Raw genomic sequence first — 24,041 nt, forward strand, 5'->3', positions numbered from 1 at the left:
TTTGCAGCCGGAGGAAGCAAACCAGTATGTCGGAAGTGACTGCAGTCAGGTCTTTTATGTCCCCCACAGCCATGTACAATAAGTTCTTTCTGGAATGGGTGGAGATTGGCAACAGACTTTAACACTCGTTCTAATGATGGAGCTATCAAGGAATTGGCCTATGTGTTGATTCCTGACCCATACTGGATAGCAGCTGGGTCTGGCCGAGTTATTAGAATGGCTCAATAAGACTCAGAGGTTAATACTTAGTAAACAGCCCTGTGGTTAATGGTGATGATATGTGGGGACCAGTGCTGGGCAGAAAGGAAGGGGAAGGGAAGGGACGGCGCGTGCACACACCAGCTTCTCGCTGAGTTCTAAGGCTTCTGCAGCATCTGTTTTCATTGACTTCTCAACAGCCAAGTTGGAGGTCGAGATGAAAAGGTCATTCTGAGGCTGAAATGAAAGAGAAATGAACACGCCCTTGGCGGTCTATTGGTGTCAGCCATGAGGAAGCTAGGACCCTGTGTGACTGTGGAAGAGGGTTTCCACAGGTTTCTTATCTCTATTCCTGACCATCTAGATGGAATTATTGGTCATTGGCTTTGCTATATGTCTGCCAGTTTCTCCTCTGATGTCTTTCCTCTAGAACAGTGTCTCTCAGCCTGGTTAAGTTTGCACCCCACTTTTCCGGGTTGTTAGTGATGTCTAGGCTCATCTGAAGAGGGCAAGTGCTACTGGAACCCAAAGGGAGGATGATGAGGTTGCCACTGAACCAGACAGTCCCCAGTCAAACTGGCCTGGAGTCATCTGACCCTAGATATGGTGTGTGTGTGGAGACGGAGGCCAGTGGCCAACCTCACGTGCCATTTCTCAGGAGCTGTCCGTCCTCCATCTTGTTCTTTGATACAGTGTCTCTCACCGGGTCCTGAGGCTTGCTGATCCCCAGAAATCCTTTGGTCTTCACTTCCCCAGCACTGGGATTTCAAGGATTTCAAGAGCACACTACAATGCTCAGCTCTTTTCTTTTCTTTTCTTCTTTTCTTTTTTTTTTTTTTTGAGACAGGGTTTCACCGTGTACCTCTGGCTAGTCTGGATTCTGTAGACCAGCCTGGCCTCGAACTCACAGAGGTCCACCTGCCTCTGCCTCGCAAGTGCTGGGATTAAAGGTGTGCACCGTCATGCTCCCCCCTTTTCAATGGGGACCAGACTCAAGTCACCATATTTGTTTGACAATTACTTTACCAATTAAAGTCTCCCAGCCCTTGACCCAAATATTGTGTCAGTGTTGAGAAGCCCTGGCCAAAGTGACAGGCTCCATAGAATGGGGACCATGCTGCTGTCTGTGTGTACCCAACCTCTGTGCCTAGCATGGCAGTCACTGGTCACACAGTGGCACAAGAGGTGTCTGAAGAATGAATGACGGCTACACAGGAACATTGTGTTCTCCTTTTGTCAGAGGAACCTCATTTTCACACGACAGAAACGAGTCCTTCAGAAGGTGTGGCCCCCCAGTGTTCTCTGGGTGGGCGAGGCTCCCTTGGACTATTTCCTGAGATGATGTAGGCCCGGTCATCCAGCTGTGCAAGACCTTGCTATGCCCTGCATCAGCCAGCTGGCCTCTGGAAGCTCCGACTGGAAGCATGGAACAGAAACCAGGCCAGGCAGAGAATCAGAGAGCCTTGAGCAACTGTGACACACACACCTCGTCAGGACCCAAGTGGACCCTAGCATTCAGTAGGCACAACATGGGCATCTTGGTTGGTCTTCAGCATCTGCAGGTGCTGCCAAGTGACCCCTGGAGATCAAAATAGGACCCAAGAAGACCCTGACCATAAAACCAGAAAGGATTGACAGTGGTAACTGTGGCTTGACAATTGGTAAGAGGAGACATGGTGATATATTGAAATAAGAAAAGATTGTGTGTGTGTTGTGCACATGCATATGGTGTGTGTATGTGTGAACACATGAATGATGTATGTATGTCCAGGTGTGTATAACCCGTGTGTGTGTGTGTGGAGGCCAGAGGAGGTTGGGTGTCCTGCTCTGCCACTCTTTGCCTTATTCCCTTGAGACAGCATCCCTCACTGAACCTGGAGCCGGGCTGGTAAGACTCAGTGATCCCCCTGTCTCCATCTCTCATAATGCTGGAGTTAGAGGTGGGTGTGTGGATGCACCCCACTCTTTCCATGGACACTGGGGATTTGAACTCAGATCCTCATGTTTGAAGAGCAAATGCTCTTACCCATTGAGCCATCTCCCAAGCCCTCACTGCTTTTTTTTTTTTTTTTTTTTTTTTTGAGACAGGGTTTCTCTGTGGTTTTGGAGCCTGTCCTGGAACTAGCTCTTGTAGACCAGGCTGGTCTCGAACTCACAGAGATCCGTCTGCCTCTGCCTCCCTCACGGCTCATGGCTTTGAAGATGACAGTAAACCGAGCAGAGTCCTCTCCGCCCCTCTCTGGGACCCGCCCCCTTTTCATCCTTCTCTGCAGACGCCAGACAGCCAGGGACAGAGTACAGGCTCCGTCCTTCTGTATCTCTGTGACCTTGGATGAGACACTTGGCTTCTGAAACCTTCATTCTTCATCTGCAACATAGGGACAGTGGAAATGCGACAGCCCAGCTGCTGCGAGGATTCACTGAGCATCTGAAGGGCGCAGCTCACGCTCAGCACACGGCAAGTGCTCCCTCCTTGCGGGCTTTCCTTCCTTCCTACTCCTCTTAGAATTCCAATAGCTTCCAACCTTGGAGGATCAGGGCTGTGAAAAGCAGAGTTGGGAGGTCCCCTGCTGTGTACTGGCAGTAGAGGGTCATCCTCAAGGGGACTGGCCTGTCTGGGAAGCAGAGTCAGGCCCTGAGATCTAGCTGACCTGCCATCTGGAAGCTGTCCCTCCACACCCAACCATGGAGACAGGGTGTGCAATTTTTATTAAGAAAACTAGCTCACTTCAAATACATCCACATCCAATGCTGGTAAATGCCCAGAAAGATAGTTAGATAGGATACTGGTTCAGATAGGACAACTCTGGTGTTCATTTTATAAGCTTCCACATGTTTTATTCTCAGTATGTGGTCGGTGGGTCCCGCGATTGACACCGACTTGAGCTGTCCATTGTCATGCGTCCATCAGCTACTTAGTCTAACATCCTTTCGGTGGTAAGGTCACTTTTAATGTCACAATCACTCCCGAGAATCGTGTTATCTAAGGTCCCACTCCTTCCTTGGATAGTATTTAGCAATAACAGCTACCTATTTTGTAGTATAAATTCTGAGTCAGGCTCTGGCCAAAGCATCCATAGAGTTACCTTGATTTTTGTTGTTGTTGAGATGGTCATAAGTAGCCTCGGTAGACCTAAAATTTAGCATGTCATCAAGCGCGACCTGTACCCCCTGATAATCCTGCCTGGACTCCCGAGTCCCGGGACTACAGGTGTGTGTTGCTGCACCTGGCTCTCCTTTCAGGGTTTCGTCAAAGCCTTGCTGGGGGACACCCAGCATGCAGGCTGGACCCCATCACAGGACTCTCTGGCTCTCCCATCCCAGTGTCCTGCTTGTATGTGTTCATGCCTTTGGGTTCCAGGGAACAGCAGACTTTGACAAACTCACGGCATAGTCTCCTGAATCAGCCTGTTGGACATTTTCCGCAGGATGTCACATCTCATGGGAAAAGGAGGAGTCCTTTGTGCTTCAGTGACCAGTGTGGCTCAGAGTCAAAGCTGTGACAGACTGTACCGTGCAGATGGAGGCCACCGTCTGTGCCACTATCCAGAGACTCACTGGCGGGTGTATGCAGACAGACACCTGCTTATCGGGGAGGCCCTGGCCCTGAACCTCCAACACACTGGCTTGCAGCTCAGCTCACATCAGCCCTAATGCCCACCCTCTCGTGTCAGTCACTGCAGAGATAAACGATTTTTGGTTACCGATCGGATCTCTATTCTTGAGAGAGTTGTCAAGTCAGGCTTTGCATCTAACAGTATTTTCTGTACATTTTTTTCCATTCTCAGAGTCTTTAGTTCTAGGAACGATTCATTCGCATGGTCCTTATGATCTACAAAAGAAATGATTTAGACTCAGGAAGACATCATTGCATAGCATCGCTGTAGCTATGGCTTACGGGACAACTCACCACACGACTGTTTTTAATCCTCACGACCTCTCTGGCAGATGAGGAAACCAAGGCCTAGAGAAATTAAATGATTTGCCCAAGGCCACACACTGAGTATGAGGCTTTGGCCCCCAAGCTGTCACTGCAGAGGTGAACGTCACCTAAGGCCTTTCAGGTGCAGAGATGAGGATGGGATTTGTACTGGGACACCCGGTGCTCAGTGCCTTGCTTGGCCACCAGCTGCCCAGTCGGAGCCAATGCCAGCCTTTCTGAATGAGGCATCTAAGAGGCACCCCGGGGCTCAAATTCAGGTAGCTTTAGACTATGACAAAGTTCCCACCAGGCCACAGTGAAATAAGGAGGAGGACGACAGTGAGCTTTTCGTGTCCTATTTATTTAACATCAGGGCCTGCACTTGACTCTGAGGCGGGGCCTGGCCCATCACTGTTAGTATAATCCAGGCTCTGGGGGCCCCCAAGCTGGGACTAAGGAGCAGAGAACTTACTGGAGGAGTTGGCCTTCTCCAGTTCTTTGATTCGTATCCGGAGTTCCGACAAGGCCTTTCTCTGCTGCTGGATGATTTCCTCGTGTCGAGACCCTTTGCACTTGGCCCCCAGGTCACTGAAGATCTGCTCCTGGAGACAGGGTGACACAGACAGCAGCTCCATAAGGGTCCAGGTATTTCCCTCAGATTCTCGGGGACGTGAACAATTCCTGTTCAGTGGGAACCCTGCCACTCGGCACTTCTGGAAAATGCCACGAGAGCTTCGGCAGGGAAGGGATTTACATTTTTCATCGCAAATATCAAGTCCCGTGTAGGAGGGTTTCTGACTCCTCTTCCTGCTTAGTGGTACTATGAATAAAACCCCCCCAGACTCCGTCTCTGCAGCCTTTATTTCTTCTTCTAATGCTTTCATGCCTGTGGCTTTTTTTTTTTTGAGACAGAGTCTCTCTACATAGCACTGGCTATCCTGGAACATACAATGTAGACCAGGCTAGCCTTGAGCTCAGAGCTCTACCAGCCTCCTGAATGCTGGGATTAAAGATGTGTGTCACCCCATCCAGCTTTGCGTCTCTGTTTGTTAAAAATATGATCTTGTTCTGAATAGTAACCCCCCCCCCCCGAGACAGGGTTTCTTTGTGTATCTCTGGCTGTCCTGGAACTTACTATGTAGACCAGGCTGGCCTCAAACTTACAGAGATCCACCTGCCTCTGCCTCTCTGAGTGCTGGGATTAAAGGTGTGCACCTGAATAGTAACTTTTTAAAAAGAATTATTTTTAATACTTTTAAAATTGTGTGGTGTGTGTGTGTGTGTGTAACAAGGATGGTTTTCTCCTGTCTGCTTGGGGGTACTGGACAGCCTGGACTTGGCTGGTCTGGAGAGACCTGTCTCTGAGACTCCAGGATCTCTAGATCCTGTGGCAGGTACAACAGAACATTCTATAACAACAGAACATTCCATGCCTGCCTCACGCAGTATGGTAGCTGCTGGCCTCATGTGGGTCCCATGGGACTGGTAGAGACTAGACTGAGGCTTCCTCAGGGCACAGACAAGGAAGGTCATTGAAGGTCATGCTCCGAGGACGTGCACCCCAGTAAGGCAGAGTGCTTATTGAACGTACACAAAACCCAGAGCTCCATCCCCAGCACTGTGTAGACTGGGTGAAGCGACCCTCGCCTGAGATCCCAGTAGTCCTTCCTGGCTACAGAGTGAGTTCGAGACCAGGCTGGGTTACCCGAGACCCTGTCTCTGTTCTCCAGTGGATCATTCCTTCACTCCATGCGCACCTCAGGCTGCTAGGCTCGTGATAGGCTCTGCGGCTCTGTCAGTGAGTGGCACTGGCAGGTCTCCCAGGATGAGGGGACAGACAGTGTGGGGGGGAGTACATAGTGGGCATGGGCAATTGATAAGCAGATAATTAAGTGGGGGGGCTGGGATGGGGTGCTGAGAGCGGATTTCTGTTGTTTGACAGTTGCTAGGGGGAAGCCTCAGCCAAACTGGCAAGAAAGGGAAAAAAAACCAACGATCTCTTTTTTATAACTATTTTTAAAATAGCAACTTTTGGTTCATTTTAGATTACAGAGATAGATACCGAAGACAAATATATAGCATGAGGTGAACTGAAATTACGAAAATTTTATATAGCTAGGCATCTCTGTCTCTATTCCTTTTTTTTAAAAAAGGTTTTTCCTTTTTAAATTTTCCTTTGAGACAGGATCTCACATAGCCCAGGTTGCCCTCAAACTGTCTATGTAGCCATATACATACTTATGTACGTGGTTCTATGTATGACCTTGAACTCCTGACCCTCTTATCTCCGCCTCCTGAGTGCTGGGATTTCAGGCGTGTGCCGCTGTGCTCAGTTTGTGTGGTTGTAGGGGGTGAGCACAAGGCTTTGTGTGCCCCACAAGCACCCTACCAACTGAGCTCCACACCCAGCCCTGTCTCTGTTTGTAGATGTATACGCATGTGTCTATCAATCCATCACCAGCTACCCAGATTCTCATTCATATTCATTGCCCTCCCTCCCCTTCCCCTGTGCTAGATGCTATTCCAGGCACCTCCATCAAAGACCCAAGATGAGCCCTCCCGTGGATCTGAACTCTGTGCACCAGACGGATGATGCACGGTTCAGCATCGCACACACCCTAGCATCAGCGAGAGACACCCACAGAGCAGAGGCCAGGGAAAGAGAAGCATTTGCTCTTCCTCTGCTGACTCTCGTTGCTTCCTTAAGGCCAAGAGGATGATGGGTCCCAGGCTCCCTGCTAGTTACATTGTATCCTTGTGTGTGTGTGTGTGTGTGTGTGTGTGTGTGTGTGTGTGTAGGGGGGGTTCAAGGCCCACAGCCTTCTTTAAGGGGCTCCCCTCCCCTTGACATTTCTGACACTCACATTGTTTCTTCCTTTTGGCTCTGCTCTGAATTTCCCCCTGTGGGGGCCTCTCACCCCCAGCTCTGAGAGAACCTGTTTCTTATGATGCTCGCATCTATTGTTCTGGTCAGGGTTTTTGTTTTGTTTTGTTTTTGTCACCAGGCCTCACTGGGAAGAGGGAACTTCAGTTGAGAAAATGTCTCTATCAGATTGGGCAGATTGATGTGGGAGGACTCAGTCCATTGTGGGTAGCGCTACCCCTGGGCAGGTGGCCGCGGGCTGTATAAGAAAGCAGGGTGGTGGGCTGGAGAGATGGCTCAGCAGTTAAGAGCACCAGCTGCTCTTCCAGAGGACCCGAGTTTAATTCCCAGCACCTGCATGGCAGCTCCCAGCTGTCTGCAACTCCTGTTTCAGGGGGATTTGATGCCCTCATACGGACATAACCTGCAGGCAAAACACCAATGTCCATAAAATAAAAATAAATAAATAAAAAATTAAAGAAAGCAGGGTGAGTGAGCCAGGAAAAGCAAGCCAGTAAACAGCACTCCTCCTCAGCTTCACTCCCAGCCCCCAGGGTCCTGCCTCCAGGGTCCTGCCTTGAGTGTGTGCCCTGACTTCCTCCGCAAGGAACTGTAAGCTGGAAGATAATGAGCCCTTTCCTCCCTAAGCTGTTTTTGGTCAGAGTCTTTATCACAGCGAGAGGGAACTAACTAGGACTGTCTCAAGTCCTGCCCTAAGGGCTCCTTAAGCTGCTTGTCCCGCCCCCATCCCTAGGATGGTTTGCCCTATACTGCTACTTTCTTGCTGTTTCCTCCCTTCCCACACACAGGCTCCAGGAGGGCAAAGCACGCCTCCCTCCCATGGAGACCATGGTCTTCCCTGGCCTGAGCATGCGCTGACAGTGGGCACAGTCTGGAAGGAGTGAGCCACCTTCCCCAGCTTCTGATAGTGCTGGGACTGCCGGGTGGGTGAGGGGACCTAACTGGTCTGGTGTTTTGCTCCAAAGCTGTACCACCTCAGGGCTTGGTTCTGCACGGGTCTCAATTATCTGCCTAAGGGCATCTGTTTCCCCTGGAATGAGTCACCTGAAGGGTCCCTCCTTCTGGACAGAAGCGGGAGATGCTGCATTGGGGCCGAAGGAAAGGCTCAGCAGCCAGGCCAGACTCCCCTAGGCTTCCACGCGCTGGGAGAGGAAGCACCACCACCATATGACCTCTCCTCAGGCTCCTCTGGGAACTCTCTTACTAAGAGAGGACACGGATTTTTTCTCACACAACTCTTGAGCCCTCTGACCCTCTCTGGCTTTGGAAACAGGAAGTAGCCTGGGCGAGGACCCCTGTTCCAAGAAGGGATGCTTTTTTGCCTTTGATCTTGCATCCTCCCTCTCCCATTAACCTCAGCTTGAAGACAGACACTAAAAGTCACCATTCAACAGGTCTCCTCACGGAACACACGTGGGGCATGTGTGTGTGTGTGTGGGGGGTGATTATGTGTAGGGCACCTGTGAACCTTTTCCTGTCTAGCACAAGGCCTGATTTACGGCAAGTGCTCAGTAGTAGCCGTGGGTCAAAACCTGCTTCTAGGGCTCAGGATTCCAACGGGAGTGATGGATATTTTCTGCCGCCCAGCTGAGTTTCCAGCCACCTGGGCCATTGCACTCCTCCTCCTGGTTGCCCTGAGCAACCGGAGCCCCTTTCTATTAAAGTGCTCTGAAGGGCACTCAGTGCCAGGGACAGCTGGCTGGACCTCAAACGCTTTCATCCTGACTGCCTGAAGCCTGGGCTTGCTGCTGTCTGGCAGGGGTAATGTCTTTGTTGACATATTTGGCCTTGTTTCTTTGGCAGATGACTCATTCTCTGGTTTCTCAAAGTGGAAAAAAAAAGGTTGTTCTGGACTGGACTCTAGGAATCGGAAGCCTCGAGGAACCACTGCGCCCCACAGTCAGCCCACTAGGAACGATGGAGAATGCGACAGCACCAGGCGTGGGGCAGAGTGTGAGCATCAGCTTCGGGGACCATCTGATGGAGGCTGTTCTCACTCAGACATGCTTCCCATTGGATGAGCATCTGGGACTCCTGGGCAGTCACAGAGGGAGACCTTATCAAGGGACTGTCATGGAATGTGTGTGGGGGCCGTACGCGGGTCACATACTGCACGGTTCTCTGGGAAGGTCATTTGGTTCTGTGCCACACAGTTTAGGAAGCCCCTTGGCCCCAGCAGGTTCACAGCCAGGCGTGAGTTCTACATAGGGGCAACTTATACTAACTACAGCACCAGCTTGAGGGAGACACAGCTGAACTCTCCATCATCTGGGGACTGCGTGGAAAAAACTGACACAAAATGGAATTCCAAGCAGCCACTTAAACAAACGATGCGGACTTTTACAGACTTGGCTGAGGAGAGGCCATCAAACAATGTCTGTGAGCAGGGGAGATGGCTTACTGGGAAGCATTGGGGAACTGAGTTCAGGTACCCAGCACCCATTTAAAGAGCTAAGCATGGCTGCATGCACTTGTAACCCCAAAGCTGATGGGGACGGTGGGGGGGGTACCGTGGTTTGCTTACCAGCCCTGCAGGAAAAATAAAATGGTACACACCCCGGCAAGGGACCCTATCTCAGGGTGATAAGACAGTTTGGGCCAGATAGCTTACAGCTAGTGTCCTCCTTTGGTATCTGCACGTGCATATCACACACGCGTGCGCGCGCACAGATACACACACACACACACACACACACACACACACACACACACGAGCGAGAGGAACAAATTGAAGAATTAACAGAAATTTTTCTACCAGATGTGTTTGTGGGTGTGCATAATAAATAAAACGTATTCCAACCACCCTTTGAAGTGGGACTCTTATTCTCAAAGGTGAGAACTGGAGTGCTGTGATTTCCCCACGGGCACAGACTTTCTATGCGTGGAGGGGTTGGCATTCAAGCCCAGGCCCAGCTTGCTCCAAGGCGGGTAGCCGACCACTACACAACCACTACTACAGTTCGAGATTGTAGGAAGACCTGGCGGCTTCAGAAGAGAGCTGCTGGCCCTGTCTCCGTTGTTGATAGTGTAACCATGGAGACTGTGTCCATGGGGCAGCACTCTGTCTGACTTTGCCATTCCATGTGAATGAGCACTACTTTTAGGAGCTATTAACCCTTGGGCCTTCTGTTGTCGCCAACCCAGTCCTGCCTGGAGCCCCAGCTCCAGACACTGACCTCTTGGAGACTGGAGAATGTATCCTGGTGCACTGGTTCTATCTGCAGGGAGATGTCACACTTGGGGGTCGGATTCCTCGGCTTCTGCTCCATGCTCAGGTGGGGTCTGTGGGAAGCCCTGGGGTAGAGAGGGACATCGCGGGTGTCAGAAAACTCGGGGACCTTTGCATCCCTCCGTGACCTGGAGGTAAAAGCTATTTTCATAGGTGACTGAATTCTTCCAGACTTCCTGCATTTAAGCTGAGCCCTGCCGCCCGCCCGGGAGAACGCCTGGTCCAGCACACAGCACAGCCCTGTTTTAGTTAATGGGTCTCTGAAGCAACGAAACACCACCACTCCTTCACCCATCCGATTCTACCACAGTCTGCCAAGCCCTTTCTCTGTGCCAGGCGCCTTGGGGTGGTCATGCCACAGGGGCCCTTCCCACACCTGAGCGCCTCCCTGAGGACCTTCAGTTCCCTGTCTTTCTTCTCCACCAGGCCGCTTGTCTGTGCCACCTTCACTTTGAGCATGCTCAGCTCCTTGTTCTGCTGCTGCACCAGGGCCACGTGTCGCTCCAGCTCCATCTTCTGCTTCTCACTTAGCTCCCCTGTGATGACAGATGTGGAGTGGTGAGCCGTTTTCCACCTCTGATCTCTGTCCTGGCCTATCTGACAGCCCTATGGGATGGATCCGTGAGGCAGATCTGCCCCAGGACTCTTAGGGGCTCGGGTGCCACCTAGGAGCTCTGCCAGAGCCTCAGCATGGGATGTTGGGTGGCACAGGAAGCCCCCTGCTTTTGCCTCACTCTAGTATTACACCGGCAGCCGCTGTGAGGGCCCTGACCATGTCCCCCTGATCTTTTAGGGCATTCTGGCCAGTGTTCAGCTACCTACTTCTGAGGCTTTTTGTTTATTCTTTTGTTTTCAGACAGGGTCTTATCTATCCCAGGCTGGTCTCCAGCTCTTTATATAGTCAACAATGACCTTAAACTTCTAATCTTCCCGACTCCACCTCCTCAGTGCTGGGATCACAGGCGTGTGACACCAACCTCACTGTCATTTAGAGCTGGGACTTGAACCTGGGGCTTCCTGGAGGCTCCACACACCCAGCTGCCTCTGTATCTTTTTGCCCAGGGGTCTTCTTGGCCCCTGGAATCTTCTGGGCTACGTGCCTGCCAGGTACAACAATGTTCCATCCGCAGCTGGCACAGACAGCTGTCCCTGCTCCTAGCTCTCTCTGGCTGAATTAGTTCCGGGTACCTCGGTGCCCCCCTGATGGACAGCCTGCTGCACTTCATTTTCTCTTCCTCTGGCTCACGCTCTGTTTCACTGCTGGCATTTACTGGGGTTACTGGGGTTATGTAGTGGAGTTCCAGTCTTAGGGTCCACTGCTGGGAGAACCCACACTAAAACCTTTCCATGGCTTTAAATCTTCCATGGCAGGTTACTGGTGGCACCCTCATTTCACAGGTTCAGACACTGAACCTCAGAGAGGTAGAGTCTTGTCTAAAGTTGAGGACCTAATGGTGACCAGGTTCTGTACTTGGGTTCTGACTCACTGTATCTTGCGTTATTACTCTCCTTCCTATCGGAAAGCCATGGGAATGGTCTCAGGGAGCAAATAGGCCTGAGGGTTGGGGGATGCCAGAGGCTGGTGATGGGAAAGACAGTCTACTCTCCTCTCTCCCTCCATCCCTTCTTCTCTCTCTTTTCCCACCTTCCGCTCCTGGAATCTAGTTTTGCTACCTCTTGACTCCTATCTGCCTGGACTTTTTGTCCTGCCAGAGGCTGGGGATGGGGAGGAGAAGGAGGCCCTGAGAAGCAAGAGGAAGGAAGGAGAAACGTAAGGAGTGGGAGGGACTGAGCCAGGCTGTGTGTCCACGCAGGAGGGTGTGAGACACCTGGCTTTCTCTCCCTTACCTGTTGTGGAAATTCATTCCACCAATAGCTTTGGGGTGTTGGCTTTAGGGCGTGGCTTTTTGTCTGTAAGAGATCACACCTGAAGACAAGAAGCTACCCCTTAAAGCCGGCATGCTAAAACTATTGGTAGAATGGATTTCTACAACACCTACCCTGGATTGGTGGCCTATGAGGAAGGAGGTGTGTGATCTTTTTGCATGATGAATAGAAGGCTTGTAAGGTCCCTTCATATTGCACCCAGGCTCCTGCAAAGGGCCCAGTCCCAGTGTGGGGCAGGGCGGGGCAGGGGACCCTCACTTCTGCCCTCGCAGGGGTTAAGAATGCTTCACAGTTAAAGACAATATTGACGCTCAAGGTCCACCAAGTGTGTGTGGTTTCCCGGGTGACAGGGGCTGCAGGCACGCAGGAAAGGAGGTCCAGGAGAGGCTTTGAGACCAAGGCTGCTGACTCTGCCTTCACTTCTTTCCTGAGAGGGTCAGGGTGTCGGGTGACCCAGGAACTCATACCTACCTCTCAGGTCTGACATGCGGCCGTGGGCTTCAGTGAGATCTGTCCTCAGCCTCATGATGACCTCCTGCTGAGACAGGATTTCCTTCTGAGCAGTCAGTAAGTCATCTCTGCAATTAAACAACAACAACAATAAGAGTCAGCTGCGCTCACGTCCCTGGCGACTCCCGATGGCGGCTGGAAAGGAGAACCCAGAGAAAAGGTTCAAAATTCCCAGGGATGGACCTTAGGACCCCAGCCCAGCCAGGGGACAGGCAGCCTTTAAATACGTAAAAACAACACAATCTTGATGCACTTAACATACTTTGAGAAAGAACCAAGGGTCAGGTTGGGCTGGGCGGAGGGCCACTGTGGGGTCCTGCATGGGACCTGTCAACACTGATTGACAGGCCAGTCGGTTTTGTGGAAAGAGGGTGGAAGACCATGGGGGCGGTGTTCAGGACTTCCATGAGAATGGGGAGAAGAGGGGGAGACAATGAGGGCTTTCTGTTTGTTCACTGGCATGCTGGGCTCCTGGGCACTGGGGACGGAGCAAGGAAGGAGATGCCAGAATGGTAAGAGGGTACACGGTTGACACCACGAGAGTTGCTGTTCTCACTGGAGGGCTGTTCCACAGGACAGGCCCTGGTTAGGGACCGCAGCAAGTAGGCCTGCAAAAGGGGTGGAAGTAAAAGGAAGCTGGGTCGTGCTTTTGAGGGAGTACGGGGGAGCTGGGTGTGGTACACTAGAAGGCCGGATCGAGGCCTCACTTGTCACTCTCTAGCAAGCTCAGAGGTTTTGGGGGCCTGGGCTCTTCTCTCACACACACGTGTGTGTGTGTAGATGTGTGTGTGTGTGTGTGAGAGAGAGAGAGACAGACAGGGGCACCCATGTTAAAAAATATATATGTATATACATGTATACACACATATACATATTTACCCACACACAAGCATGTGCGCGCACACACACACACACACACACACACACACACACACACGGGTGCCTCTGTCTTTCCGTCTTTCTTGGAGCAAAGATTCAGTGCCTCTTTGTTTACATATTGCTCTGCAGGAGCCTTCTGGACTATTCTACTCCTCGCTTGTTTAATTTTTAGCAGGACTAGATCCAACCCAGGGCCTCACACATGTAAGCTAAGTACTCTGTCACTGAGCTACATTCCGAGCCCTGTGTTTTTTGAGTCATTACGTAGTTCAGGGTGGCCTCCTGTGCACACTCCCGAGTGCTGGGATCACAGGTGTGTGCTACCACACCTGGACACGGATAGATTTCGTTTTTTCAAAAATTGTCAGTTCCTTGAGGCTCCCTGGACTCTTTGACCATTAGGGTTGGAGAGGCGAGCTCATTAGTAGGGTCATTTAGTGCAACCCTTTCCCCTCCTTATGTTCTATTTATTTATTTTGTATGTGTGTATGTGCCATGCTGCACCTGTGGAGGTCAGAGATCAGCTTGTGAGACTGTTTCCACCTGATGGGTTCTGGGGATCACACTGAGGTTGTCGGCCTTGGCAGTGAGTGTCCTTACCTGTGGAGACATCTCACAATCCTTCACAGAACATTCCCCTGTAAGCAGTCTCCACTGTTAGCAGGGATCTTAAGAAGGAGATTCTTCTCAGAGGTGTGTGTGTGTGTGTGTGTGTGTGTGTGTGTGTGTGTAGGGGGGGCGTTCAGGATAGAAAGCAAATCACAGCACCTGCTCCCAGTCACCAAGTTGCAGGGATGGCCCTCCTACAAATGCAGCCGCTCAGGGAAGTAGCCCGACTTCCCCGGGACTGCAAGGCCACCAAGGGCGGACTTGTGATCTGAGCAGGGACAGCTGCCTGGATCTCCCCACCTCATTGTCCTCACTTGCCACAGGAACTGAGAAATCTAAGTGACTCTGAGAACACAGATCTGGCCATGCTCCTCCTGCTCCAATGCCTCGAGACCCCCCTCGGTACTCACATCAGATGGTCGCACGCTATGTCTTTGGCAGTGCTGTCTGGCACGGGTCCTGCTGCGGGCTCTTTGGATACATTCTCTTTATGAGCTGCATCAGAGGGTTAGGTCAACATCACCACGTCCGTCCGTACGCAGTGGACTTTCCCTTTCCCCTCTCCTGTGAACACACTTGTGTCTCTCACAATTTACCCTGAGACTTCCTGTATGGATGGCCCAACAGGCCGAGGCTGTCTCAGTGTATGAGGTCAGGCTTGTGTCCTCTGAGATGGCATGTTGACATTTAATCCCCACTGTGAGGTTTAGGAAGGTGGAGGCCGGATCTCACTGTGGTGTTAGAGGTGTAGATTAGGAGAGACCATCACGGTGGAGCTCGGGACACCAGGGGGACAGAGACCAGACACATTCAGACGCCTTGTCTCTCATTCTTTTCTATCTTCCCCTATTTTTAAAAAAAGAATCTCATGTAGCCCAGGCTGGCCTGAAACTCACTATGTAGCTGAGGATAACTCAAAACTTTGATCCTCCTGCTTGTACGTCCCCAGTGCTGAGATTACAGGCATACACCACTAGATCCCATTTATGCGGTGACAGATTGAACCTAGGGTTTCCTACATGTGCCGCCAGGGCTCCACCAACAACTTTGTACACCCCAAACTGCCTCTTGACAGGTGACACCCTGGGCTTTCTCACGACTCTGCTGGCAAGGACATCACCAGAAGTAGACCGTCCACCTTGAACCTAACCTCCAATTAGACTTCGTTTCTTACTTGTCCACTTGTGGGACTGGGCTGTCAGCAGTACGAAATGGGCTAATACGGCTCTGAGCTCTTCCTGACTGGGCGAGGCAGGGGTTGCCAGTGACATTTACAGACAAGGAAGCCATCTGAGAATGAGGAAACTGATGGCAGTGGTCCAGCCAAGGTTCAAGAGGTACAGCCTTATTGGTGGCTCATACCACCTACCCTTTTCTCTTTCCAGACAAAAATCCTAAAAGAATTCGTGTTTTTTGGCTTCCCATCTTCCCTGCTTACTCCTTAGTCCACTTAGTCCTCTGCTTTTCAATTCTTACTCAATTGTTTATTCATTCAACAAACATGTATGTAATGCCGGTTTATGCCAGACACTTATCTAAGGGCAGATATGATGACAAAGATGCCGTCACCCCTAGGTCCCGTGGTGTATCCTCCCTCTTACCTGAATTCTGGGCTAGGGGACAAAGCCTGTTCTGTGCCCTTGTTGTGGGGCTTTGCTTACCCCAGGTCACTGTCAGGGCCCTAACTTGGTTACTCACAGGGATAGCGGTTGGCTTGTCTACCAGGGATCTCCAGTGCCTAAAGGAAGCTGGGGCATCGTAGATGTGCAAATAGCAGGTGCGTGGGGTAAACCCGAGCTCCGTGTCTCCCACTGGAGGCTAGCTCACCTCTGGGGGAACTCTGGCGATGTCTGGAGACACTTGGCCGTGAAGGGGGAGGGAGGAGTGAAGCTAGTCATGGAGGTCAGGAATGTAGCTAAAGCAGGCGCCCTGCCCCCAAGCAAAGCTTATCCAGTGCCAAACACCAACAGTGCTGATGCTGAGAGACCTAGGGCCTGAGGCTTCGGCTTCCAGAACTTTCCACCCAGGGCTTAGTGTCTGTCACGAGTGGCCTGGGTCATTTAGGGTGAGAGAGTGGCATCACTCCAACTGCTGTTTTTAGCCTCTTTGGGTTTATTTTGTAGGAGGCCGGTCCTAGCTGCCCAGGAGAGCTTTTAGTAACGTCACAGTGGCCAGTGGCACAGAGAGGGCCTGGATTGATGTCCTCATGTGGAAAAGACGACTCCATTAATAGCTCTGCCTGCTGCCGTGTGCCTCGCCGGCTCACTGGGCTAACATAAAGGATGTCCTAACTCATTGCCATTACTTTGGTTCTGTTAGGCCTTGGAGGGCGTTTAGCATCATGTGCGATGGGGAGCAAAAGGGCCCGACAGAGAGCGAGGGAACCGTGAGATGGGGCCCAGCCCGGGGCCTCGCAGGAGCCGCTGGACGGTGGGTTTCTCCCACAGCCCCAGCCCTACCTGGTTCATTGCCTTTTAACATCGCAATCTCCCCTTCTATTTTCCTGTGGTGCTGAGTCATTTGGCAGAGCCTCTCCTCCAGGCTCACGATGGTCTGCGAGTGCTGTCTGATTTGTTCTTTGTACACCGCGATTTCCTCCTCGAAGCCGTGCTTCTGGGATTCCCGCTCATCCTTCATTGCCTGCATCGACTGCTGCTGCAGCCTCAGCCGCTCCTCCATCATAATCTGGGGGAACATTGAGGGAGATGCAGCCTTAGGGGTTGGATCAGGTGGTGGCAATCTGCCTCCTTCGCCTGCACAGGCGCTAAACTGCATCCTACCTGAGAGCCTTGCATGCATGTTCCTGCTAGCATCCTTCACGCTTCCTCCCTGTACCGCTGACCTGTCAGTTAGAGCCAAATCTTCCAGAGTTTGGCTCTCACTAACATTACTGCTTCGGGGAACTTTCCTGGACGTGTGTTCATGAACGAGTCCCCAGTAATTTCTATTTCATTTGTTATCTACCTCCAGGGACCTTTATCAACACCTGATGTGGTCTTGGTTTCTTGTTTCGCTCCCCTGCACGTCCCTCAGATCCACATCGCAGAAGCCTTGCCTGCTCTCTTACTGGTCTGCCCACTACACCTAGGCCCAGATGTTTGATGAGAATTAATGACTGTGGTGTGTGTGTGTGTGTTCGTGTGCGAACGTGCATGCTGGAGAGATGGCTCAGCAGTTAGGAGCACCGGCTGCACTTTCAGAGGCCTGGACTCTATTCCCAGCACCCACATGGCGACTCACAGTCATCTGTAACTCCAGTTCTAGGGGATGCAACACCCTCATCTGGTCTCCATGGGTACGTGGTACACACATGGCACACAGGCACAAACACAAACAAAATACCCATACATACAAATAGAAATAAAAGCATCTTTCAAAAAAAGAATTAATGAGCCAGGCAGTAGTGGCGCACGCCTTTAGTCCCAGCACCAGGGAGGCAGATGCAAGCGGATCTCTGTGAGTTTGAGGCCAGCCTGGTCCACAACATCCAGTGCTACACAGAGAAACCCTGTCTTGAAGACCAAAACAAATCAATCAATAAATAAATGAAATTAAAAATTAATGAATGGATAAACAGTTGGATGAGGAAAAAAAGCAAACCAATTTGCATTTCTTGTATGTGTATGTACCCTGTGTGTGGAGGTCAGAGGACAGCCTTAGCGGTCATTCCTCAGGTGCCTTGCACATGTATGTACCCTGTGTGTGGAGGTCAGAGGACAGTCTTAGCGGTCATTCCTCAGGTGCCATCCACATGTATGTACCCTGTGTGTGGAGGTCAGAGGACAGTCTTAGCGGTCATTCCTCAGGTGCCATCCACATGTATGTACCCTGTGTGTGGAGGTCAGAGGACAGTCTTAGCGGTCATTCCTCAGGTGCCATCCACATGTATGTACCCTGTGTGTGGAGGTCAGAGGACAGCCTTAGCAGCCAGTCTCTCCCTCCCTGCTTCTGCGATACTTGTCAGCTAAAACCACCAACAAAGGCTCTTAGGAAATCAGCCACCACCTGAGACCACCCTCCCCTTTCTGTGACCACCCTCCACTTTCTGATCCTTCCTGATGTCTCTGCCTTGGCCCCTCCCTCCCTGCCTTCCTAGCTCTTGCTCTCCCTTCCAGAGAGTATGCTGGACATAGGCCTCCCAGCGTCCACAAGTGGGGTATTTTGCAAATTCTCCAGATCCCCAGATTTATTTTACTTAGAGACAGGGTCCTAATCAAGTTGCTTTGCTGGTTCTGAGCTCTCTTTGTAGCCCAGGCAGACCTTGAATGTATGTTTTGCTTTCCTCAACCTTCAGAGTAGCTGGGATTACAAACCTGTCTCACCCGGTCCAGCTGGATGATCTTTCCCATCAGAGGTGAGTTTTGCCTCTAAAGGACATTTGGCAGTGGCTGTCTCAGCTGGGGGTGGGGAGAGTGCTGTTTACTGTCCATAAAGCATAGGACAGTCCCTAAGAAGAAAGGTACTTGGCCCAGAGTGTCAGTAGCTGGAGGCTGGGCAGGCCTGGTTTCAGCCTTCCCCACGTCCGCAATCTCCTGCTACTGTGTCAGAGTCTGGATTTCTATTGCAGTGATGACCACACACCAAAGCACCTTGTGGAGGTGAGGGTTCACTTCAGCCTACCACTCTCAGGTCACCCTCCACCGCTGAGGGAAGTCAGGGCAGGGACCTGGAGGCTGGGGCTGATGCAGAGGCCGTGGAGGGGTGCTGCTTACTGGCTTGCTCCCTAAGGCTTGTTCAGCCTGCTTTTCTTACAGAACCGGGCACCACCAGCCCAGAGGTAGCCTCACCCACAATGGGCTGGGCCCTCCCTCACCAATCATCAACCACCAAGTGAGCAGGGCCCTCCCCACCAGTCATCAATCACCAATCAAGAAAAGACACCCCAGGCTTGGCTTCCCCCCCCCACAGGTCAGTCTGGAGGGGGCGTCTTCTCAACCGAAGTTCCCCTTTCCCGAATGACTCTAGTTTGTGTGCCAGGCTGATTCAATCCTAGCCGGCACACATTGCAGTCTTCCCCAGGGGAAGCTTGCAGTTTTCAGATCAACCCACCATTTTTGTCTTGGTCTTATCCAGCTCGGCTACTGTTTCGTCTAACTTGAGGGCAAGGGTCTCTGCTTTGCGGCTCTCGGCTGTCTTCATCCGCTCAGCCTCCTCCACCATGGCCAGGGCGTCGTTTAATTTATTATTTAATATGTCCTCTTTTTGTCCCTTCGATTCTATTTCCTAGACAAACAGCAAACACCAAATTAACGACGCCTGGGAGTCAATATTTACCTTTCTCTCCTTATTCCCCGAGCCGTGAGAAAGGACACAGACCCCAGTCTGTTGATGCTTCTCAAGTCCAAAGCCTGAGGATTTTCTGGAAGGTTCCAATTATTGCAGAGCTCTCTTTTTATCATCAGCAGAGATCTGTCTCCTTGATTTCTGGTCTCTGAGCCCAATTCTGTCACCTGGAGCCCTTGACTCGGTGTTATTTCTCTTTTATGAGACAGCCCTTTAAACATTTGAGGAGGGCTGTCATGTCTCTCTTTAAATCTAATTTCCAGTATAAACGTGCTAAGTGCCTTTGCCCTTCATCACATGACCTGCCCTGGGGACACTCTGCTCCCCCTGCACTCCAGGTCCCTGGTCAGAAAGGATCCCAGTTCCAAGTCCTTGGCATAACTTATGTCTCCCCTCGAAACCGTCATTCATTTTTATAATAATCCTACTGTCCGGGGCTGGAGAGATGGCTCAGAGGTTAAGAGCGTTGCCTGCCCTTCCAAAGGTCCTGAGTTCAATTCCCAGCAACCACATGGTGGCTCACAACCATCTGTAATGGGGTCTGGTGCCCTCTTCTGACCTGCAGGCATACACACAGACAGAATATTGTATACATAACAAATAAATAAAAATGAAAAAGGAAAAAAAAAAATAATCCTACTGTCCCCTTGGGGACCTTCTTCCAAGGACTGGAGTATGGGTTCCTGCCAAGCCCTATGCTGAAGTCCCAGACATCATTTTTTTTAATGTGGGTGTGTTTGAGTATGCATGGTTGTATGCGTATGTACAGGGGTGTGTGTGTATGTGTGTGTGGTGAGCGTGGAGGCCCCAGGACAACCTCAGGTGTCATGCTCAGAAATGAGACAGGGTTTCTCACTGGCCTGGTGCTCACCGATTAGGTTAGACTAACTGGCCAGCAAACATCAGGAATCTTTTTGGTTTTGACTCTGAGAGCTCAGGATTTTTAAGTATGTGTGTTCACTCGAGGGGAGGTATCCAAGGCCAGAGGCATTGAATCCCCCAGGGCTAGAGTTAACAGGTGGTTGTGAGCAGCCTGAAGTGGGTGCTGGTAATCAAACTCAGGTTCTTTACAAGAACAATTCATGCTCTTAACTGTTGGGCCATCTCTCCAACTTCCATGCCTGGCTTTTAAAAAGTGGTTTCTGGGGCTAGAACTCAGGTCTTCGTGCTCTCTTCGCGAGCACTTTACCAGCTGAGCTGTGTTCACAGCCCCATGGGATGTAATCTTGAGACACAGTCCTGGGTGCTCTCACAGCTGCTTTGCTACTGTGGACCAGGTCATCCTTTCGGGAAGGTCACATGGGAGCAGGGACCCAGCAGCTACACTCAAAGCACCTTATCCTAAGGAGGGAGAGCTGACACGCAGTTGTTCAGCCTAGCATCTTTTGCTTATTTGTTTATTTATTCATTGTTATGATCATCCTTGTTTTTTAATGACAGAGTCTCAACAGCCCAGGCTGACTTTATACTCCTTCTCTGTCTTGGCCTCCTGGGTGCTGGGATTACACACACGAGGCACCAAACATTTTCTATACCCATGCGAAGTAGGAAACAACCCCAAGCCTAATGGAGGGAGGGGTCCAGGGGCCTCATCACACAGGGCAGACCCAGGACATTCTTCAGTGGCAGGCAGTGGGAGATGATCAGTGACATGGAGATGTTTGAGAAATTATGTAATGTATCAAAATAATTCCTGAAGCAGTAGGCGTCTTGTGGGGGATGGATTCCTCTCAATTGGTTCATGAAGAAGCTGCTGTAGCCTATAGCAAGGGAGAATCAGGCAAGGCAGGAAAGCCAAACTGTAAATAGAAAGAGGAGAAGGGCGGGACTGGAGATGCCAGCCAACTGACGAACAAGCAGGACTTATAGAAAGTGAGGTAACGAGCCACGAGCATCGTGGTAAAATATAGATTAATAGAGATGGGTTAATTTAAAAGTAAGAGCTAGTTAATAATAAGCCTGAGCAATAGGCCAAACAGTTTATAATTAATGAAAGTGTCTGTGTGATTATTTGGGGCAATGTGGTCGGGACACGAAAGCCCCGTCTCTGTGTAGAGACTATCTTGGCAATGAGTCGGCATCATCCGTGTCTATAGTAACAGCGTACAGGCATCTGAGAGAGCATCACATCATCTGTGTCTATAGTAACAGCGTACAGGCATCTGAGAGAGCATCACATCCCGATGTCAGCGGCGATAGCTCAGCTCCGCAGAAGCAGGGTCAATGTTGAGGTTCTTCTGAGCCATTTTCTGTGTTTGTCAAATATTCTAGAGGAATGGGGCTCATTTGTAATCAGAAAAGATAACAGATACTTTTCTGGAAAAGAAAAAATAGCAGCACTACTGTCCCCAGGTTGTCCTGTACTTCCCTGGAAGTCACTGCCTGGTCTCTGTGTCCCAGGCTTTGTGTGAGGTTGGACGTCACATCATGACGGACACTTCTTGGGGACACCTGACCTTGCCTAAGAGGACGTAGATACTGATGCTCAATGGATTCCTCCAGGTGTCCCTGAGAACACAGCACACTTGCTTCTGTACGGCACATGAAACTGGTCTGTGTGTGGTGAAGAGCTGACAGCCATCCTTGGTCCACATCTATAGATTCTGTAGAGACCCCTGTTGGCCATCTTTGCTCCATTCATTCAACACACGGCCAGATGTTGGCCATCTTTGCTCCACACTCCTAAGTCTAGAGAAGACTCATTGTTGACCATCTTCACCCCACACCCACTGGGATGGGGCTATTTTTCTTCTGTATTTTCTCTCTTTTATCTGTTTGCCTGTGTAGATGACATCAACTTTTTTTTTTTCCGACATGGTGTCTATGTAGAGTCTTGGCTGTCCTGGAGTTTGCTCTGTAGACCAAGCTGGCCTCAAACTCAGAGATCCACCCGTCTCTGCTTCCCGAGTGCTGGGATTAAATGTGTGTGCCACCGCCACTGCCACCGTGGCCAGTTTGGCATTAACCTTTTGATCGCTCTATTGTGAATACAAATAAAATTGTGTGCAAACAGCCACCCTAGGTCTGAGTAGTTGTTTGTTTGTTTGTTTGTTTGAGATAGAGTCCGGGTGTAGCTGAGGCTGGTTTTGAATTCCCTCAGGATGACCTTCAAGTCCTGATTAGCCCACCTCTACCTCCCAAGTGCTGGAATTACAGGTGTATGCCATCAAGTCAGGTTTATGAACTACTGGGGATGGAACCCAGGGCCTCGATCATGCTAGGCGAACATTCTACCAGCTGAGCTCAATGCCTTCAGTAATTTTTCTGAAATTGGCTTTGGAGTTTTCACCTTCCATGTATCTGCCAGTTTTTAAATCTTCCTTTTGAAAACAATGTCTATTCAGGGGGCTGGAGAGATAGTTTAGTGGCTAAGAGTCCTGGCTTCTTTCCCAGAGGGCCTGGGTTTGATTCCCAGTGCCCATATGGTGGCTTGCAACCATCTCTAACCCCAGAAATGCCCTCTTCTGGCTTCTGTTGGTATCAAACACATACAGGTAAAACACTCATGAATACATAAAAAATAAAATAACATTTTTTTTAAAAAGAAAGAAAAATGTCTATTCAGGCCAGGTGCGATGGTGCCAGCCTGTAATACAGCTACTTGAAAGGCTGAGAGGCAGGAGGATGATGGAACTGAAGCCTGCATGGATTACATAGTGAGTTTGAGGTCAACTTGGGCAAATAAGTGAGACCGCATTTCAGAAATAATAAAACAAAGTTGGATGTAGCTCAGCGGAAGATGCACACCTGGCCAGTGTGTGTGAGGCCCTGGTCTCCATTCCCCTGCACCATAATACCAAACAAGCCAGTCTGTTGGGTACCTGTGTGTGTTGCTGTTGGGTCACTGAATTCCTCAGATGGTTTAGAGATTAACCAGACCTGCGTCTGGAAAGTATTTCCTGCCCAATCTGGGGGTTGCATCTGCACATTGTTTCCTCTGCCGCGTGGAAGCTTTTAACTTGTCCATTTTTGCTTTTTGTTTTGGGTTTGGGGTGGGTGGGTGGGGGGTTGGTCTGCAGGATCCAGGCCAGAGTCACACAATGTTTGCTTTGCAGTTGTGTGCTCTGTCCTGGTGCGTGGTAGGTCCCTTTGTATGGGGGGGGGAGGGGTGTCACTGCTTCTCCTGATGTGTTTGCTGTCACTGGCCAACTCTGACAGCCACCGGTGGAGGAGCTCTTTGGGGTTGGCATCTGGAAGGGCTTCGTCCTCCATGTGCTGGCCTGCCATTTGGCTGTGGGCTTGAACCCAGGGTCTTGCTAGGCAAGCACTGTATCTTTGAACTCTATCTTTCTCTCTCTCTTTCCTTTTGATTTTGAGACAGGGTCTTAGCAAGTTTCCCAGCTAGTCCCAAGCTCGCTTTGCAGCCCAGACTGGTCTTGAACTCGCTCGCCTCCTGAGTAGCTGGGATTGCAGGTTTACACTGACAGCCCTGTTGTGCTTGCTCTGTTTTTGTGTAGTGACTGCACGGCCAGTTTTTCCTTGCCCTGAAACTGCTGGAATATATTGTAGTTTGTGTATTGCTTCATGACATACTTTTCAAAAGGTTTTACTTTTATTTCATGTGTATGGGTATTTTGCCTGTCATTATGTCTACACACTACCGTGGAGACCAGAAGAGGACACTGGATCCCCTGGAAGTG

The 24,041-nt window shown here is 50.6% G+C and overlaps 1 protein-coding gene across 1 annotated transcript in view; it reads right to left on the bottom strand.

The window, feature by feature from the left end:
• Positions 1 to 24,041, bottom strand: part of Fhad1 (forkhead associated phosphopeptide binding domain 1) — a 114,421-nt gene that overhangs the window by 13,954 nt on the left and 76,426 nt on the right. The window contains exons 19-27 of the mRNA XM_075944925.1: positions 19,168 to 19,341; positions 16,578 to 16,803; positions 14,529 to 14,613; positions 12,592 to 12,698; positions 10,610 to 10,769; positions 10,181 to 10,298; positions 4,593 to 4,722; positions 3,903 to 4,030; positions 340 to 435 (exon numbers count right to left, since the gene is read on the bottom strand). Of these exons, the coding sequence (XP_075801040.1) occupies positions 340 to 435; positions 3,903 to 4,030; positions 4,593 to 4,722; positions 10,181 to 10,298; positions 10,610 to 10,769; positions 12,592 to 12,698; positions 14,529 to 14,613; positions 16,578 to 16,803; positions 19,168 to 19,341 (1,224 nt within the window). The remainder of the gene's footprint in view (positions 1 to 339; positions 436 to 3,902; positions 4,031 to 4,592; positions 4,723 to 10,180; positions 10,299 to 10,609; positions 10,770 to 12,591; positions 12,699 to 14,528; positions 14,614 to 16,577; positions 16,804 to 19,167; positions 19,342 to 24,041) is intronic.

Source organism: Microtus pennsylvanicus, chromosome 13 (genome assembly GCF_037038515.1).
Source record: "Microtus pennsylvanicus isolate mMicPen1 chromosome 13, mMicPen1.hap1, whole genome shotgun sequence".
Classification (NCBI taxonomy): domain Eukaryota; kingdom Metazoa; phylum Chordata; class Mammalia; order Rodentia; family Cricetidae; genus Microtus; species Microtus pennsylvanicus.